The sequence below is a fragment of the Rhinatrema bivittatum genome, chromosome 19 (assembly GCF_901001135.1).
Source record: "Rhinatrema bivittatum chromosome 19, aRhiBiv1.1, whole genome shotgun sequence".
Taxonomy (NCBI): Eukaryota; Metazoa; Chordata; class Amphibia; order Gymnophiona; family Rhinatrematidae; genus Rhinatrema; species Rhinatrema bivittatum.
In genome coordinates this window covers 1,050,434-1,071,529 of record NC_042633.1, presented here as the reverse complement: position 1 = coordinate 1,071,529, position 21,096 = coordinate 1,050,434, and the positions used below count along the sequence as shown (strand labels likewise).

General features: G+C 42.4%; 1 protein-coding gene across 3 annotated transcripts in view; it reads right to left on the bottom strand.

Annotated features, from left to right (window-relative positions):
• Window positions 1-20,297, bottom strand: part of LOC115080795 (G2/mitotic-specific cyclin-B2-like) — a 63,183-nt gene extending 42,886 nt beyond the window's left edge. The window contains exons 1-4 of one of the 3 annotated variants that reach the window (XM_029585205.1): window positions 20,112-20,297; window positions 5,253-5,381; window positions 4,955-5,056; window positions 2,894-3,061 (exon numbers count right to left, since the gene is read on the bottom strand). In XM_029585205.1, coding sequence (XP_029441065.1) covers window positions 2,894-3,061; window positions 4,955-4,975 — 189 coding nt within the window. In that variant the 5' untranslated portion in view covers window positions 4,976-5,056; window positions 5,253-5,381; window positions 20,112-20,297. Of the gene's footprint in view, window positions 1-2,893; window positions 3,062-4,954; window positions 5,057-5,252; window positions 5,382-19,889; window positions 20,011-20,111 lie in introns of those variants that run through there. The other 2 variants (XM_029585203.1, XM_029585204.1) reach the window with 2 other exon arrangements.
• Window positions 20,298-21,096: the final 799 nt, after the last annotated feature.

Here is a 21,096-nt window from a genome sequence, read left to right as displayed (position 1 = left end):
CCAGGCATCCCCCACGTGGACCTGATGAGAGAGAATACCTTCTCTGCTAACTCCTATTCCCCAGGATCCAGCCTGTGCCTACTCAAAATCTGCTTGTACATTTTCCACCCTGGCCACACAAAACAAAGAACATAGTCACATGCCTTTTGATCCAGTGGAGCAATACTGTTTCAAAGAAAACTGCAAGGCTTTGTTCCTCCCTGCTTGTTTATATAAGCTACTGCTATCACTGTCTAGTTTCTGATCTGGGGGATGGAAGACCAGCAACACTCCAGATTGTTTGGGTTTACAAATGACTGACTAGGTGGCCTCCATCACAGACCTGCCTGAATGGTTTGTCCTTGACAGATAGCCCCTCAGCTTGTCAAACTGATGTTGTCATCCCCATACAGGATTCCAACTCCATGCCCCTTGACAAGCTGTGCTGCAACAGCTGCCAGGAAAGACTAGCTGCATCCCCTGCCCCAAAGATGTCCAGTTTCAAATTCCTGTCATTAAGGACTGCAATGCAAGAGAAGAGATCTCTGCAACATTCATGGGGACCAAATCCAGCATAGATACTATAGATCATAGTCTCTGGGAAGTCTTAACTGCAACAATTGCTGCATCTGCTCTTGAAGTTGTAACTGGCTTTCCATGGTAAGGAAAACAAGCTCACAGATAACCAATCTGAGCTTGGAGTATCTTTCACCAAGAGCAAGTTGATCCTATCTAGGCTCTGTAGGAGAGTGACTACCCTGCTCTCAGCCCAATCAATCTCCTCAGACATTGCTCAAATACAGATGTACCAGAATGCCATCTCTGTGCAAGGTCAGCACTAGCAACACCATCTTCTTTGTAAACACGCATGGAGCCATGTCTAGGCCAAAGGGGAGTACTTGAAACTGGAAATGCCCTCCTAATACTACAAACCTGAACAATCTGATGATCTCTGGATAGGGATGTGCAGGGAAGCCTCCAAAACATCAAGAGATGCCAGAAATTCCCCTTTCCTGGTCACTCAAATATGGACCAAGAGTTTGTACATGAAAGTGGGACGCTTGCGATAAGTTGCAGGAGATTGGGCATCCAAATGGCAGATGAAATTGAAAACAGAAAGTGTAACGTGATGTACATAAGGAAAAGTAGCCTACATTGTAGTTATGAGGTTAGGTTCCATATTAGAAGTTACCATGCAAGAAAGATCTGGGCATCAGTGGACAATACATTGAAATAGCTCAGTGCTCTGCAGCAGTAAAAAAAACAAACCACCACAACCAGAACGTTAGAAATTAGGAAAGGAGTCATGAATAGAATGTCCTAGTTCCTCTGTATTGCTCTGCACCTTTAGTACTAGATGCAATTCCGGTTGCCAAAGGGAAAAAAAAATAAAATAGCAGCACTGGAAAAGGTTCAGTGAAGGGCAGATAAGTGATAAAGAGGTTAGAACTCCTCTCCTAAAAAAAGGAAAGGCTAAAGATGTTAGGGCTGTTCATCTTTGGAGCAAGAGACATACAGCTGAGGGGGGAGGGGGGGATATATAATAAAGTCTACAAAAACCTTGAGAACTAGTATGGGTAAATGTGAATTACTAAGGACTAAGAGGCTTAACATGAAATTAGCAGGTGGCACATTTAAAACAAATGTGAACATTTTCACTTAATGAACCATTAAGCTCTTGAATTCATTGCCAGGGGACATGGCAATGAATAACTGGGTTTAAAAAATTTTGATAAGTTCCTGGAGAAGTCCATACTATTAATGAAATTGACTTAGAAACAGTCACTTAGTACTGGCATTAGTAACATGGTATTTGCATCCTGGATTGACCACTGTTGGAGTGAGGCACTTGATTGAGCCTCACTTCTAACCCAGAATGGTAACCTTATGTTCTTCCCTGTTTAACCTCTGTGATTGAACAGCCTTCCCTTGCACATGTTACAAAAGCCCAAGAACAAGTCACCTTCTGGTGTCCACAAGCTATGCAGTACTTCCTGCACAGCCCAGATGCAGCCATCTTAACTTCAAAATGCCACATGGGAACTGGAGAAATGAATATTTAAAAAATCCTAATCCTCCAGGCATACCAATATGAGCCAGAATAGGCCAGCCCCCTCCCCCAGCAGGTTCCTGCTGGCCACCTTCAAACTACTCCCAGTCACTTAAAAACACGCAATAGTAGCCAAAAAAACGTTCATAGTTCCCTGAAGCAGATTCTTTCTATGAAGGCAGTCAGGAGCTTCAGAGGGGAGGAAGAGGACCAAGTCTAAGGGAGTTAGTCCCACTAGCTATCACACCATTCAGAACAACCAGAAGGTATTACCCCTACACTACCAGAAGAATAACCCAAAATTGGACCCAACACCCTTTGAAGCAATTTCTTCACACCAGAATGTTTGATCCCAGGTTAGACATCCCTACCATCGGTTAGAGATAATACTGGGAGACTGCAGGTGGCACAGTTGCTTAAGTGCCAAGAGTGCAGTGAAGCTTTTGTTCTGTCTTCATCTGCTGGTAGGAAAGAAGATCCATGCATCTAGACTAGTCTGGGGGGGGGGGGGGACAATAAAATTTTTCATTTCAAATTAAATGAAAGCTACAGTTTAAATCCTACTTCTCTTCAGTAAAAGTTAACTGAACTGAAATTGCCCTACTTCCCCCTACTACCCATAACTAATCAAGCTTGATATTTCACTTGGTTGCAGCTCCATCACTGCTCTCTACATTAATGGTGGGGGTGGAAGGGAAATAGAACCAAAGAGCTAAGAGAAACAGATAAGTATGAGAAAAAAATGTGAAGCTTGCTGGGCAGACTGGATGGGCCGTTTGGTCTTCTTCTGCCGTCATTTCTATGTTTCTATCTAATCAGTTAAAAAATCTGACTGATTTCCATAATAAGAGGTCTAACACTTACTTCCAAATTTCGGAGATAAACATATATGTCCTTTACATATTCACTGCACAGCTGAGGGTTGCCATCATCTCCTGCATCAATATCCTCCACATTAAGTAGGGTATCTGAAAAAGCTTGGCATAGTTCCTCTTCTTTCATAGACACATCCACAGGAGCTGGCAATAGAACCTGAGTATAAGCCATGAGAATGGATCAGCCTCTAAGTCCGTACCTTTCCAACCTAGTCCTGAAGGCACACTAACTGGCCTGGTTCAGGATATTCATGGTATGCATGACAGGATCGCCAATGTATACAAAAGGTGTATGCAAATTCATTGTGAATATCCCCAGGCCAGCTAGGCGTGCCTCTAGGACACAGCTGGGAAGTGTTATTCTAAGGATACCATTTGTTTAGTCTTGCAGGAAAAAAGCCTGTATGATAAACTGGACTATGCAGACTTCTGCAAACCCTGTGAAGTTATTCAGGTTGAAATATTCAATAGGTATTCTCAAAAAGGCAATCTGCTGCCTAGGAAAGGGAAGAGATGGCATCCCCCTCCCCCAGTCTCCCTCTAGCACCCACAAAATCACACAAGCTGACTCTCTCACATGGGGTTTCTTTGATTTTTAGCCACCACCAGCCTGAGCTAAGGCAGGCTGAGGAAGGTGCCACAGCAGCGTTCTGAGAGATTTTTTGCTACCTCACAATTCTGCCACCTGAAGCAACTGCCTCACCATAGAATCACCCCTGGGTATTCTAATTAAAAAAAAAAAGACACTACATGCTCACATTTGAGGCTGCTCTGACATATGACCCTCAGTACCAAAAAGATCTAACATTTTCAGAACTGCAGCTATTTTAGATAACTAGGTTCAAATGCAGAGGAACCCCACAGGAGCAAGTTTCTGGCCTGCAGACAATGTAGCAGGGCTTTTATCTTGCCCCTGAAAATGCTTTCCTTTTGCAAAGGATTATGGGCCTCTTCGGAGCATAATTTAAGGTTATGAACACTAGAGCAGGGGAGGCCAACTCCGGTCCTCGGCCACAAGCAGGTCATCCACAATGAATACCAGATAAATTTGCATACAATGGAAGCAATGCATGCATCGCTCCTCTAGGTTGAGGGACAGTTTGCAAGGAAAGTCACCTAATGGCAGAACAGAATCTGCAACACTTGGAAGTCTCAAAAACAAACTGCTCCGAGACAAACCAACAAACCAGTGGAATACTGGGCCAAGAACGCATCTCCCCCTTCCTTCCAGGTATCTAGTTACAGGGGCGAGAGTTGGGCATCATACCAAGGGCTCTCCTCCTCCAAGAAGGAAACCAAAAGGCAACACTACTATTCACCCTCCTCCCATCGTTCCAGTAAAGTCTGCTTTATTTATTCTGGTGACTGAAAGGCTAAAGAACAAATAGATCAGCCCCACTTATTCCCATCATTGACTCTACCCAGTTAGCACCAAAAATCTTCAAACAAGTTTCAGACCTTTGCATGTAGTTAGAATCTATTCTGTCTTTGCTTACACTTTTTTTTTTTTTGTATAGTTTCCCCGTCTCCTCATACCTTCCCCCCCCCCCCCCCTACATAATTTTCTGACTCATTTGTTTCTCCATGTGGATCTTGATATCAGATGATTCTCACTTCTAGTACCACCCCATCTCTCCTCTCAACCTTTTTTGTTTACCCTCCCCCTCCACCCCAGCATGCTTCACCTTTCTCTCTCAAGCTCCTATCACCTAACACATCACCCCTCAGCTTCTCTTACAGTTAGTTAATCTCACCCCCCCCCCAATCAGGGGGGGGGGTTCATTGCAATAGAAGACAGCCACTAGCTATCAACTTTTAGTAATAAGCCATAACTACCCCATAAACTATCTCTGCAATATTCTCAACTCACAGACCTACAACAGGAGGATTTTTTTTTTTTTTTTTTTTTTTTTTTTTTTTAATGAAGCTAGTTGATACTGACCTTAGGGATGAAATGAAAGTTTCAGCATCTAAATTAAAGATTTGCTAGTATCACCATTTTAAAAGACCTCATGCAAGACTCTACAGTTTCCATATTTGAAATATTTACCTTCTGAAGAATAGTGGTCATTGCTTTAGGTTCAGGTTTCTGTGTCACTTTTGTTGGTTTAGAAGCTACTAGTTTTGTAACTTCAGCTGGTGCTTTGAAATTCTACCAAATAAAAAAAAAAGTTGAAGTGGAATACATACAAGTACTGCATTTTAGATCCAGTAGTGTAAACCCCACTAGTCTACGAGTTCCTACAACACAAGGCTGAGGAACAGTTTTTAAAAAAAGAACGCCACAACCTATACATTTTGGCTGCACCTCAAGTTCTCTATTTTTTCCATCCTTATCAGAACCTTACCTTATGTGCCTGAGGTTCCCCGACAGTAACATTGGTAACAATATGTCCCAGAGCAGCCCTCCTTGTGGTTATTTGACTTTTAGCCTTAGGAATGCCACCTCCGATGGCATAATCCACTTCGCTATTGGTCTAGGAGAAAGATAAAGATTAGGGAACAATATGAACCGCAGTTAGATACGTCTATGGGTAAAGTATTCAAGGGGCTTTATGAAGACTTGCACTAGCCTTTCACATCTGCAATTTAATAAATCACAAGAATTAGTAGGATGTGCAGAGGGATGCCATACGTTGCATTCGGCAAGGGTCCCGTCCCCCCCCCCCCCCGATACATTTGTTAATTGTTATTCGTCACGGCTAAAATTAAATTGACTACAATCTTCCCCCCCCCCCCCAAGACTTACCAAAACTCCCTGGTGGTCCAGCGGGGGGTCCGGGAGCCATCTCCTGCACTCACTCTCAGCTGCTGGTTTCAAAATGGCGCCGATGGCCTTTGACCTACTATGTCACAGGGGCTACCGGTGCCATTGCTCAGCCCCTGTTACATGGCCATTGGTGCCATCTTGTGCTCCTACCATGTGACAGGGGCTGACCAATGGCACCGGTAGCCCCTGTGACATAGTAAGGGCAAAGGCTATCGGCACCATTTTGATTATGGCAGCCGACGGCCCCGAGTGCAGGAGATTGCTCCCAGACCCCCACTGGACTTTTGGCAAGTCTTGTCGGGGTCAGGAGGGTCCCCCAAGACTTGCCAAAAGCTCCTGGTGGTCCAGCAGGGGTCCGGGAGCAATCTCCTGCACTCGGGCCATCGACTGCCAGTAATCAAAATGGCACAGATAGCCTTTGCCCTTACTATGTCACAGGGGTTACCTATGCCATTGGTCAGCCCCTGCGACATAGTAGGTCAAAGGCTATCAGTGCCATTTTGAAACCGGCAGCTGAGGGTGTGAGTGCAGGAGATGGCTCCCGGACCCCCTGCTGGACCACCAGGGAGTTTTGGTAACTCTTGGGGGAGGGAGGGTTTGTTTAAATTGGCTCCTTTAGATGGCCGAAGATTTGTTGTATTCATGGGGAACTGCTACACGTTTTGCTTCCCCATGAATATGTCCTTATATATGTTGTGGATTGCCAATTCATAGGGAATGAATGCACACCCCTAAGCATTAGTACATTCCATGCCAACAGAGGCTTTCCATAGTAAAGTAGCCCACCCTGCTTGGTTAGGATTTCCAGAAGGGACAGGCTGAAAAAAGTGAACTGTATGCTCCATCAAAAATATCACAAGCAGATAGTATCCCAGCTGTGCAAAACCTACACTACCACACCCAGGAGGGAAATGCAGGCAGGGATTACTAGGAATAATGTATTTGTTAGATAAAATTGTACATCTGAAGTTTGGGAGCTTTTTGTGAAACTAATTTGCTAATAAATTTAATGGAAATACCAAGCACATCACCTACATCATTTGTTACTACACTTCCCATAGACAAAGTGGGAGAAAACTTTAGGTGCCAATGTACTAAAGGTTAAAGGACATAATTAAAGAGCCTGATAGAATATAAGGCACTTGGTAGAGTATACAGTTTAATAAGTCGTTTTGCAAAGGCTTTACTGCCAATGCAACAAGACGTTTTGCACAAAAATGGGTACAGGGGGATCTGCATAAGAAGGCACTAACCCAGGGGTCCATGCAATAAAGTCACATAGAAAGCGGGCACTGAACAGTCAGCACTCACTCTCTTAATGTGCCCCAGGCACCAAGGGGGTGGAGGGGTGCCATGCAATACTAAAATTAGGGGGCCGCGTTTGGGTTCGCATTAGCAAGGATGCACTATCTGTTTTCGTGACCGCCGTATGCAAAAACCGACGCAGACTTTATCAGTGTAGGTTTTCATGACTACCGTCTGAGGCAAGGAAAACAGACGTCGATAATCTCGGCATTGGTTTTTGTGATGGACAGACCTTTTTTTTCCACTTTTCTTTTGTTTTTCATCCTACTTAATATCACAATGCTATTAAGTAGGAGGCAGTACAGAAAAGCACAGGCAGGCGTTAACAGATGACAGTTAAACGTGCATCCAAGATGCACTTTTTTTTTGCATCGGGAGTGAATGCCTAATAGCCTCATTCACATGCATTTGCATCTGATGATCGTTATTAGATTCACTCCATGTTGGACGTGCGTTGAATATGCGCTAATCCCCTTATTGCATTATGGGATTGATTAGTCTATTCTACTCGTGTCCGACTGCAGGTTAACAGTGCACTCATCTCAGCGCACCGTATTGCATTGCCCCCCCCAGCGGCACACCTATCCAGTCAGGTTTTCAGGACTAGCATAATATGCACAAGATATATTAACATGCACTGAACACTCAGTGTACACAAATCATTCCATGCATATTTATTAAAGATATCCTGAAAATCCACCTAGTTAGGCATACCTCCAGGAGAGGATTGGGAAAACATTCTCATAGGTTAATGCAAACTATTATACCCCCCCCCCCCCCCATGCAGAGATGTATGCTTTCTTAGCACTGGAAAGAGGTGGCATAAAGTTCCCAGGCTGTTAGTCTATGGGTATAAACAGGAGTGCCAGTGCTATAGGACCTGTAGTCAGGATTTTACACACCAAACATGTCTTATTCACAAATTATTTTTGCATGCATAAAATATGCTTTATATACTTTCTCACACTGAAAGCATTGTGTGTACGTAATGTACTCAGAGTATGCTTTCTGCACAAAAGTAGGACTTTTGCCACAACCTGAGCCACTTGTTTCTCCCAATAGCATTACATATGTGCTCAGCACAAAAAAAAAAAAATATAAAAGGCTTAGCTTATGTAAGGGATATTGCAGAATCAGCTGCAGCACTGACATTCGGCCTGGAGTGAAGATGACCTGACTATCTATCCTTGAGTATTGTTTAGACTGGAACTGCTGGCAGGGACAGTGAGTAATCCTATCCTGCACGCACACTTGTTGACATTGGACTATAAAGGACGAACAGCTATGGCTGCAAAATGGGGAGAGCGAGAAACATACTTCCACTTTGCTGGTATGCAAAGTGCTGCGTGTCCTTTGTAGACGTCCAAAGGGACGGGACCCCTTTTGCCTGTGGTGGGCTCTCTCTCTGAGGCAGGCTGATGAAAAGGGTGTTGTGAGTATTGGCCAGAATATTGTGCACGGATACAGATGAATATGCTTAGAATTGTTCTTAATGCTTAAGAACTGTACATGCTTAGAACTGTATGTTTAGAATTGTATATTTTAGTGCTTAGAACTGTATACCTTTAATACTTAGAATTATTGATTGTATATCAATAAACATATTATTTTACTTTTACCTTATTCCTTACATTTGGCGACGAGGGTGGGATGGCTTTATTTAAAAAGGCTTTATTTAAAAGGAAAACAAAGCAGCCATCCGAACCTATTACTCCTGTGGATGTTAAAATCCCAGGATGGGAAAAAACTCCCTATTCTGTGCTGGCTCAGGAATGGGCAATGAATATGGGATTGGCAGAGGCATGGGATGTAGGTAGCGAGCCTGTAAATATTGTTGACAAATTACAAGAGGTCCCAGTAAAAAAAGGGAAGGAACTAGAGGCAGTAGGAAGACGTGGCTGTCTTTTACTGACAGGATACAGAAAGTGTCACGAAGAAAAGCACAGCTTGCAATTGAAATTAGCTGAACTAGAAAAAGAAATGGATGGTCTGCTAAAAGACAACATTATGTTGCGATGCCACTTAGAAACAGTTTCCCAGAAAGCAGACCATTATCAGTCAGTGGCACAGGATAAATATCGAAAGCGTAGACAAGTGAATAAAATGAAAAATGAATGGAATCCCGAAACATGGGACGGGAATATTTGGGATTCCACAGATACAGACAGCGCAGAGGAGGCAGAAGTAGAATCCCCGTCAAAAATAAATACTGTCGAACAAGCATGCCCTATTGTTCGGCAAGCTGTAGAACAGGAGGCTACCCAAGTGTTAGAAGATTTCACACAGCAAGATAGAATGGGGCATGAATTTCCCGCTATACAGACACAGAAAGTTAGTGACCAGCCTTTAAAGGCAGCTGGATATACTCCTAATTTAACTTCAGAGCACCAACTCCCAACCCCCACTGTCCCCCTACTGAATCAGCCTACAGGGAACTCTGCTAGGGTTGATATCACGAGCAGAGTTCATTGTACTCCCGTTATAGAATTAGATTCCCCAGCCCGTGAACAGATTAATGAAACATTTGGAGCCTGTGGCTATCAGCATAATGACCCAGCCTCTTTAAAACCTTTAGACAAGTGTTTAAGAACAATTGAGGGACAGAATGAAAAGTGTCGTGAGACAACAGCAGACAGGGTAGATGCCCCAGTGGCACACAATACCCCAGTAACACACAATACCAGGTTTAGGGAAAGGGGAGTGCCTGGCAACACTCAGTTACATTTTATTGCCCCTATCATTCCTTTCTTTGCAGTAGTAGAACACTTTTTTGCTCTGCAGCTCTTACACAAATGTGTCATGATTATGTATCCCATTCTGTGTGTATTTACCTTTAGCATTGTGACAACAGAAAGTGTCGTTTGTTAGGAATCACAAGGACACTAAACTAGAATTAAAAGCAGCAACTAAGAAAAAGCACTTTTTAGAGCAGCAGTATTTGGGAAGAATCCATGGCATTCTAATGCCTTAGCAGACAAATTCTTTTGGTGATATAGAAATAAGATTTCTAAGTATATCCATGCCACAATGCTCAAAAATGAGTACAGCCTTCATATGATTATTGTTAAATATTACAAATGCTTGGTCACAACGCTTTAAGATTGGCTAAAAACTGGAGAAAAAAAATATTTTTTTTTCCTGCCCATTTGGCAAAAGATATACATCACTATGAGCAGTGTAAGATTGATTTAAGTGAGACTTAGAAATCCTTTGGGAACACCATAAAACCAAATCCTCCTCTGATAAGAATGAAACATAAGGTAATATAAACACCACTGCGAACAGAGGAGCAAATGATCCAGAAGAGAGGGGGGGGAGTGAAAATCCGCCATTGCATACATCCGTGACAGGATGTTGAAGGGAAGCCTAGAAGTTGTGGCATTTGTTATTGAGAAACGGACATACAGAAAAAAATTGTCACAAACCCCTGGATTTTACTTTCAGTATTTACCTTCCCTTCCTGGAAGGCCCCTATGTGGCCTCAGCTGATAACCTAATGAAAAGCTTGTAATATTTTAATTGTGCAGCTATAGATTTAGCTAAAAGATTTTACAGAAGCAGGGAGAGACTAAACTTTGTTTTCTTTCTCCCATCTATCCCACATGACTAAACTTGAAGGTCTGTAAACAATTCTGGTTTCCGTGATTAAGCAATTAGAATCTTTTAGTTAGAAGATAATCAAAGTAGTGATTTTTAACCTTAACGGTGCTGCTCAGTTACTTATAGCTAGCCATTTAATACTTTGTAATGTGATTTAAAAGATTAGAATTAGCCTCTCTTTGTATGTGAGATTTTTCTTTTACAGACTTACAAGAATAAAAGCTGCTGTACAGGAAGCTGAGGGTTTTTTCTCTCTCCTAGATTTTGTTTTGTTGTTTTTCTGAACAGATCTGTTTTACAAATTCTGATTTTTGCTTAATTTTGGATCCAAAGATTTTTGTTTTTACTTTTAAAAGGCCTACTTTTTGAACTTTAATGTTCGATAATTGTTTTTTGTCTGTGGTTCTCTCATTATGTGTTCTGTTTGTGTCATTACATGAAGACAGAGTTTATTGACTGTAGAAAAGTGCACTGAACAACAATAGCTTCTGACGTCATTTAAGTGAAGCAGTCACTGCTAAAGTTTTATGGACAAAATGTTTTAGAGTATATTATGCTAAGGGGTGACTTGATTACTTGCAAGTATAGTTTTACCCAAAAGAACGGAATGTATTTGTCTTCCCTACTATGAAAACACAATTCTGAATCAGCTTGTGTAGGAGAGCTGTCTCTAGCTCAAGGCCTAGTATACTAGATAACAGTACTTGCCCATCATTACTTTAGGTAAAGGTTCAAGTGCTGCTGTCCGTAATTCTCCACTCCAAGAAGGGGGGCCATCCCGTAGACACTGTCAGCAAAATCTTTAAGAAGCTGAGCAGGCTTGAAGGGGGGTCTAGCTAGTAAAGCAACCCCACAAGCTTTTCCTTGCAAATTCCAATTGCTTTTATTATGTTTCACAGAAGTACAGGTTTGTTTTTTTTTTTCTCTTCAGCAATGAGGGCAGAGATCTGAGTTTCTGCTAACTGAATTTATATTATTCCAAAGTGGCTCCGAAGGCAAAGAAGAAAGCTGTCCCTGCTAAGACCAAGGCCAAGTTAGAGTGCCTTGTAGTAGCGCCTCCTTGAGGCTTAACAGAAATAAGAAATAATTTGACTGTAATCATTCTTATAATAATTTTCAGGTCGATACAGTAAAGTGTGCTCCGGAGCGCACTGTCAGCCTGCTCTGGACGCGTGTTTTCCCTTACCCCTTATTCAGTAAGGGGAGGGAAACACGCGGCCCACCCGCGGCACCTAATAGGGCCCTCAACATGCAAATGCATGTTGAGGGCCCTATTAGGTATGCACGCGCGATTCAGTAAGTAAAATGTGCAGCCAAGCCGCACATTTTACTCTAAGAAATTAGCGCCGACCTTTGGGTCGGCGCTAATTTCTTCCGGCGCCAGGAAAGTGCACAGAAAAGCAGTAAAAACTGCTTTTCTGTGCACCCTCCGACTTAATATCAAGCGATATTAAGTCGGAGGTCCCCAAAAGTAAAAAAAAAAAACAAAAAAAAAAACATTTGAATTCGGCCCGCGGCTGTCGGGCCGAAAACCGGACGCTCAATTTTGCCGGCGTCCGGTTTCCGAGCCCGTGGCTGTCAGCGGGATCGAGAACCGACGCCGGCAAAATTGAGCGTCGGCTGTCAAACCCGCTGACAGCCGCCGCTCCTGACAAAAAGGAGGCGCTAAGGACGCGCTAGTGTCCCTAGCGCCTCCTTTTCCCCATTTTTCCCGCGTCACCTCATTTAAATACTGAATTGCCCGCACCGGCGAAGGGCTGGTGCGCGCGCCGGGAGAGCGGGCGTTCGTCCGCTCTCCCGCGGTCTTACAGTATCGACCTGTTTGTTGTATGCCAGATTTTATTTTCCAGGTCGACAGCCTTCCTGCCATGAAAGAAGTGAGACTGATATCTTTCTTTTTTCAGATTTTTTCAGGTTATTTTCTTTTCCACTTTTAAACAGAATTCTGATTTTTGTTTTACCCTGGCCAACATTTTCCAGTTTTTTTTTTCTGGTTTAACTTTACTTTTTGATTTAATTTTTGAGCTCACAATATGTGTTAATTGTTGTTTTGTCTTTTGTGCAATGAATAGATGTGTGACAGTTTGAATGAAAGGATGTCTAAGCATCTGGGTTGCTTTTGTCTGAATATTGTATTACTTTATAGAAAAGTGGGAAAACAAAGGGATTAGATATTATGTAGCTGTTTCTTTGACTTATGATGAAATAATATTGGATATCCATATGAATAGTGTATATATAGGGATTATTGCATACCAGAAGTTATTGATGTTTATTGTAGAGTTTATTTACTTAATTTTGGTTTTTATTCATCGTATATCAGGTATTAATCCATACACACAAACATCTGAATTAGTGCTGAGAGTGCAGCGGCTGTACTTAGAGGACAGCTTCCAGAGTGCTGTGCTGCAAGACATATTCACTTCATTTGTCATTGACCTCATAACTTGAAGTCTTCCCACCCTTTGCCACAGAAGATACCTTGAATCTTTCATTTTATGGACTGAAGTGCTCAGAATTTCCTTGTTCCATGGGGGTGGCCTTACATAGACACTGTTTTTAAGTAATATGTATATCTCTTTGAAATGTAATAACTGATAACTATGATGAAATATGATTGTGATACACTCAGTAATACCTAGTCACACTGTTACTTGCAATTGTTACTATTTTGATTCTCACGTTAATGATACTGAATTGATGCAGTTTTATTGCTCTGTAGTTGCTCTTCTCTGTGTTAATGGTTCAGACAATAGTTTTTTTTTAGAAAGACCTAGACTAGATTTTTGAAACAGTAATTTTTGTTGTTTTCTTTTTTTGGCACCACCAGGGGGTGGGGGAGTATGTACTACACCTGAGTTTAACTGTTCCAGATACCTAAAAGAGAAGGAGATTAGCAGGCTGTACGCTGCCAGTGGGAGAGGCCGTTGAGCAAGGACCTAAGACCATACTTCATCGAGGGGTGGAGAGGCACCCAAATAACTGCACATATGGACGCAGGCTATACTGAGCGCAGTAGGCCTGATGCTGGATAATCAATGAAAGGTGGCCTATATATATATCCTGATGAGCTGGGCGTCCCCCAGAAGTCAGAGAGGCCAACCACATACAACAAGAAGAATGGAGATCGCAATGGATGATAGAAGATTCAAGATACTGAGACCAATCACTGTGGATACTCCTGGCAGGCCACAGGCTCGCCTTGCTACTGTTTTAAATTGGGCAGATCTCTGTGTCAGTTAAACTCCAGAGCCATGCAGTTTAGATGGGGCTTAGGTATTGATAAGGATATTCTGACCCATTACTCAGAAAGAGCTTTTCTTGCAAATCTGATAGTAGCCCTTGTTTTTCTATATTTGCTAGTCCTGAAGGACCAGTGTTTAATACACATATTGTTTTAACCTATGTAAATATAGATTAGCACACTGCCTCTCATTAATTAAGTCTGTCACAAACTCTATTTGTAGCTGAACATCTTCATTCTTTGAGTCACAAAATCAATGACGACCGGTCGCTCCGCTATGTTAAATTGGCTCCTACACCCTATCATACTTGTCATGGGTATTTGTACCCATTGTGTTACCAATTAAGTTGACCACACCCTCTTACTATAGCCTCTTCCACTACTGTGGATTGCAGGACATTATTACTCAGGGGTGGAATGTAAGGGATATTGCAGAATCAGCTGCAGCACTGACATTCGGCCTGGAGTGAAGATGACCTGACTATCTATCCTTGAGTATTGTTTAGACTGGAACTGCTGGCAGGGATAGTGAGTAATCCTATCCTGCACGCACACTTGTTGACATTGGACTATAAAGGACGAACAGCTATGGCTGCAAAATGGGGAGAGCGAGAAACATACTTCCACTTTGCTGGTATGCAAAGTGCTGCATGTCCTTTGTAGACGTACAAAGGGACGGGACCCCTTTTGCCTGTGGTGGGCTCTCTCTCTGAGGCAGGCTGATGAAAAGGGTGTTGTGAGTATTGGCCAGAATATTGTGCACGGATACAGATGAATATGCTTAGAATTGTTCTTAATGCTTAAGAACTGTACATGCTTAGAACTGTATACTTTAGTTCTTAGAACTGTATATGTTTAGAATTGTATATTTTAGTGCTTAGAACTGTATACCTTTAATACTTAGAATTATTAAGATTGTATATCAATAAACATATTTTACTTTTACCTTATTCTCGCCTACCTGATTCCTTACAGCTTATGTTTAATACATTAGCACAGTGTTTCCCAACCCTCTCCTGGAGGCACACCTAGCCGGTCAGGTTTTCAGGATTGCCGCAATAAATATGCATGAGATTGATTTGCATACCCTGGGTCTCCAATGTATGCAAATCTCTCTCATGCATATTCATTATGGATATTCTGAAAACCTGACTGGTTAGGTGTGCCTCCAGGAGAGGGTTGGGAAACACTGTATTAGCATACCTCAGGTGAAGATACTGAAATTCAGCAGTATTTTGCCACTCATATTAAGCCCTAAAAAAAGGGGCAACAACTTGGCAGAATAAATCCTCTGCTGACAAGTCAGTTTGTGGACTAGCCCATTTGAAAGATAACCCTATCTCTATGGTGGTAGGAACAAAGACCAATAGCACAAAAGCACATTTTTTCATGAGGGAAGGGGGGGGGGGGGGGGGGAAGAGAAAACAATACTTTTGGACACAAACTATTATGCAGCTCTTCTTCTTCATTCGATAGAGTGACCTACCCACAAAAATGCACAGCTTTACCATCCCCATCATACCCTCCAAATACAAAGAGAAAATGCAGAAAACACTGCCCTTACAACAGAAGAGACTCATCCCTATTACAATTTCACCAGTCACACAACTACTGGGCTTTTCATTATTCTCTCTGACCCTCTTCAACGCCCAATCCATCTCAAAAAAATCCCATATTCTTAATGACCATCTTACAGAGAACAAACCAGATATCTGTGCCATTACTGAGACCTGGTTAAAACCCACGGACTCAGTACTTCTAAATCAACTGCCTACCCAAACCTACGACATGTTCTCGATCCCCAGACCGAAAAAAAGAGGAGGTGGTCTGTTCTTAGCCACAAAAAAAGACCTAAAGATAACGCTGCAACACTCCCTTTCAAACTCAAACCTTGAAGGGGCATGCTTTAAATCCAAACAACTTCAAATATGCCTCATTTATGCCCCCCCAGGAAAATTAGAGGCTGACCCATCTCCCACTATAGAATTCATAACCAAACACATCAATTATGACTCCCCAGCTATAATAATGGGAGACTTTAATCTACATGTGGACTCGAACAAACACTCCCCCAACTGTGAAAATTTCCTCTCCGCTCTCAAACACATGGGCTTCAAACAAATCATAGATAACCCCACCCATAAAGCCGGACACATTTTGGACCTGATCTTTGTGAACGTAGGCATAGCCCCATCATCCCCTCCAATTTGCACGCCCGTACCTTGGTCGGACCACTTTATCATAACAACGAACCTCAAGACAGCAGAGCTTCCACCACCCTCCCTCCACAAATCCAAAATCCTCTTCAGGAAGCCATGCTCAGCAGAAACCATTTCCAATTCCCTGGATAAAGAACTACTACAGCTCAATCTCTCCGACGTGAACTCAGCCATCATTTCTTGGCAAGACATCACCAACAAAGTAGCCGAACAAACATGCCCTCTATCCACCAAGGTGATACACAAAGATCAAGACAACAGAAAACCCTGGTTTACACCCGAGCTAAAGGCCATCAAGTTAGAACTTAGAAACAAAGAACATATCTGGTGCAAAAATCCCACCTCCAAGAACCAAGCAATCTACAAATCCACACTAAACAAGTTCAGGAACACCATTTTCAAAACAAAAAAAGACTTACGCAAAAAAAATACACCACTTTATATTTGACTCCAGAGCTCTCTTCTCCTACGTCTCCGCCCCTCCATCCTTTCCAGACGACAAAGCGCTTTCCAAAGCAAACGAACTCGCATATTTCGTCGAAGAAAAAATCATCAAACTCACCAAAAAACTTCACATGCCAAACTCTTCCACCACCCCATTGCTGACTCAGCAGAACACCAGATTGGAATCCTTCGAGACCTCAGCATCACTCAACTCTTTCGAGATGACAACATCACTTGAAGTTACGAACATTCTTAAGAAACTCAAACCCTCCTCGCATCCTCTGGATACTATACCATCAAACATCCTCATATCAATACCCAACTCCATAGCGAAACCCATAGCAGAAATCATTAACTGCTCACTTAATCAAGGTATCGTACCAGATTCCCTCAAACAAGCTATACTGAAACCTCTCTTAAAAAAACCAAATTTGTCTACAGAGGAACCAGCGAATTTCCGTCCCATTGCTAATCTTCCCTTCATCTCAAAGATCCTAGAAAAAATAGTAAATAAACAGCTCACGAACTACCTGGAAGATCACAAAATTCTGGCACCTTCTCAATATGGATTTCGAAAAACACTAAACACAGAAACTCTGCTGATATCCCTCATGGACTCAGCTTTCCTAAGCTCAGAAAAAAAAGACAACCTCACCTCCTCATTCTCCTCGACCTTTCTGCAGCCTTCGATACGGTCAACCACACTATCTTACTTGACAGATTAGCTGCAATCGGTATTTCAGGCATGGCCCTAGACTGGTTCTGTTCATTTCTCAACAACAGATCTTTCAAAGTGAAAATCAATAACAAAGAATCACAGGCAAACAGCTCTAACACGGGAGTCCCTCAAGGGTCATCTCTCTCCCCTACCCTCTTCAACATTTATCTTCTTCCCCTATGCTTCCTCCTATCCAAACTGAAAATCAAACACATGATTTACGCGGATGACATACAAATCCTCATCCCTATAAGGAAATCCCTTCAACTATCTCTAATGTTCTGGGAACAATGCTTTCAAAAAATTAGCACTCTCCTCACCGAACTCAATCTAGTCATCAACAAGGACAAAACAGAATACCTCATCATCTCACAGGAAGATAACTTCATCCAAAGAGAGATCACACCCATTATAACAGATCAACAACAAAAAGACACCGCTCATCAAAATCCACTTACACCAATCCTAGACAGCCTTAAAAATACATCCCACGTAAGAGACTTAGGCGTTCTGCTAGACAATCAGCTGAACCTCAAAAAATTTGTAAACACAACCAAAGAATGCTTTTTCAAACTACAAGTACTGAAAAAGCTTAAACCATTACTTCACGCTCACGACTTCCACCTCGTCCTGCAATCAATTATCCTGACCAAAATAGACTACTGCAACGCGCTACTAGTCGGATTACCAGCCTCCACCATCAAACCTTTCCAGATGGTACAGAATTCTGCAGCTAGGGTCCTGACCAACTCTAACAAGAGAGACCACATCACGCCCATTCTTTACAATCTACACTGGCTTCCAATTAAATTCAGAGTCTCCTACAAAGTCCTGACCCTCACTCACAAATACCTAAACATAGCACCTAGCGATCTCACCCATCAACTCCGTACCTTTAAATCAACAAGACCAATCAGAAAAGCCTACCAAGACACCCTGATCATCCCTCAAACCAAAACTCCACTAAGAAATAGGGCTTTCTCCACAGCAAGTCCTTCACTTTGGAATGCACTACCACCAGAACTCAGACAAGTCACCTGCCACCAATCATTCAAGAAAAAACTGAAAACCTGGCTATTCAGCCAAGCATTTCCATGATTTCTAAGAAGCTGCTTCAACAAACCCTTATTACATCCTCTCCGCTCCAACTATATAACCCCTCCATCCCCCTCCCTCTATTCTTCTCTCCCCCCCTGGATTTAGACATATAAGACTTTCTTATGCCATGTATATTTTGTTCTTATGTTTATGTTTAGCCATGTATTTTTATCTTATGTTTAATTGTTACTCAAAAAGTTATACAATATGTTACTCTAAAAAGTTCTTTGTTATATGTAATTGCCCACAAGCAAGCTTTTCAACTGTTCTCTGTAAACCGATTTGATTTACATATAATGTAAGAAGATCCGTATATAAAAACCATAAATAAATAAATAAGATTATCGTATATGCACTAGCTGCAATTACATTGCAAGTTTTAGAGCAGGGGTGGGCACTTCCGGTCCTCGAGGGCCACAAACCAGTCTGGTTTTCAGGATATCCCTAATGAATATGCATGAGAGATTTGCATGCACTCTGCTTCAGTTGTATGCAAATCTATGTCATGCATATTCATTAGGGATATCCTGAAAACCAGACTGGTTTGTGGCCCTCGAGGACCGGAAGTGCCCACCCCTGTTTTAGAGGGACCTCAATTATTAGGTCGATACAGCATCTTACATGAACACCCTTCAATTGTGGTACCCCAACATTAGAGAAAGTGCCCTTGAAAGCTAGATACAGACCTAATTAATTAAAATATTTAAAAGTTTATATGTTCTTTATTTTTAAAATATGACCTAGACACAGCATTACCCAGATCTGTAACGCTGAAGGCCAAATAGCTATTTTATGAAACGTATTTAGCACAAAAAAATAGCAAACAAAAAAAACAAACAAAAAAACAAAACTCCATTTAGAAATTCTAACTTAGAACTATGTAATCCAATACAGAACCAGGATAGTTATTCCAAGTACAAAGCTACTATTCTGGCTATCGTAGTGTGGGTCAAGTTCCCATAGGTGGTAGAACGGAGCTCCACGTGTACTTCTACTATTCTGGAGCAGTTTTCCCCAAGTCGTGACATCAAGAACAAGCATAGTTCTTAATCATGAAAAGGCAGAAATTAACACCAAGAAAAGTTTCCATAGGAGGCCTAACGGGACCAATAAAGAGTTTAGGCAGGGTATTCTGCAAATTGAGACAAATATGGAGAAAGCAGAATAAGCAATAGTAAAGTGATCCCCGGGTCAAGACAGAAAGCTTCCCATACAATAAAGCTATTTAAAGCTTACGTAGACCCCTCCCCCCAAGCCTTTTAATAGGGAATAAGACACCCGAGGAAAACATTAAAGAGCTCTTTCTTTGTAAGAATGAAATAATCACTTTTATATAGAAGTCTGAATACCTTAAACTAGAAAGGGAAAAAAAAAGTCCAGAAATCTACTTTAATTTTTGAACGATCTGGGCTTTAGTCGACTTCCAAAGCCGGGAGACAGATTTAGCGGAAAAGGATTTTATAATAACGCTAGAATCCACTTCATACTATACATCAACACTAAGCGTTTTCAATAGAAAGCTAAATAGACAAGGAAACCAAAATATAAGCTACTACAGAAATTAAAGACAACCCATTGCCTACTTACAACAGCACAACGAGCCGCCATTTCTGAAAAAAAAGGTAAAACACAGGGTCCCCACTCCCCAAAATTAAAAGGACCACTTTTTTTTTTTTTTTTTTTTTTTTTTTCAAGGCACTGCAGCAAAGGTAGCTATAAGTAGCAGACATAGCGCTCAAGCCGAGCATACAGAGTTTAAAGAGCGCTGGGCGTCACCCGATTGGTTACAACGCCATAGAATGCATTTACCTCATTGGTTGAGCCGGGAGCCTTTGGAATGCGTCGTCATGGCGACACGCCCTACGCTGGAAAATACTTGTAAAGCAGTCGCTAAAACACCTCAGTCATTCTTGCAGCTTGTCAGATGTCGTCTTCCAAAGGGTTCGCTCTTGGAACCAGTACTGTACACTGGAGAGAATATTTATCCATTTTAGTTTTGTTTTGATTAAATCTCACGAGATTAAAGGAGATCGTGAACGTCACGAGGGCGACAGGCAGGCGGAGACTGCGCGTCATCGCTCTCTGCTGGGCTGGGGGAGACGTCTTGCGTCACGTGGGTGCGGGTGCTTTATGTATTTTTCTTGAGAGTGTTGCTCAGTGTTGCCAACCTCGCTTATTTACCGCGAGATTGGGCTTCTTTTTGTAGTCATTCGCGGGGTTTTTTTCCGATTCGCGGGTTGCTTTTAATTGGGCTATTTTTTCTGCCAGTCGCGTTTTTTTTGGCTTGTTGGGCGGGACTTGTGCTCTGAATCATGTTACAGTGATTGGCTGCTGCTGCTGCGATGAAGCTGTCCATAGCAGGCGCACCCTATCCCTATATTGCAGCAGTAAGCCAATCAGAGCAGAATGCAAGTCTTGTTGATGCACACGACACATTTTGTGGGCAGACCCAGCCAGCACAGCATCGCACGTGGGCGGAACGGGAAGGCCAGCAGCACAGCATTGGAGCGCAACAGCAAAGGAATCCAGAGTGTGCAGCTACAGCCAGGTATCAGGAGGGAAGGAATTAGTATGTTGGGAGGGGGAAATGAGAGTGTGGGGGCCAGAGATGTGCTTGGTGGGGGGTGGGGAATGAGTATGTGAGAGCCAGAGATGTGCTCTGAGGGGTTAGGGAGGGGGGGAATCAGTGTGTGCGGGGCCAGAGATATGCTCTGAGGGGTTAGGGAGGGGGGAATGAGTATGTGGGGGTCAGAGATGTGCTTGGAGGGGGGTGGGGAGAGGGGAATGAGTATGT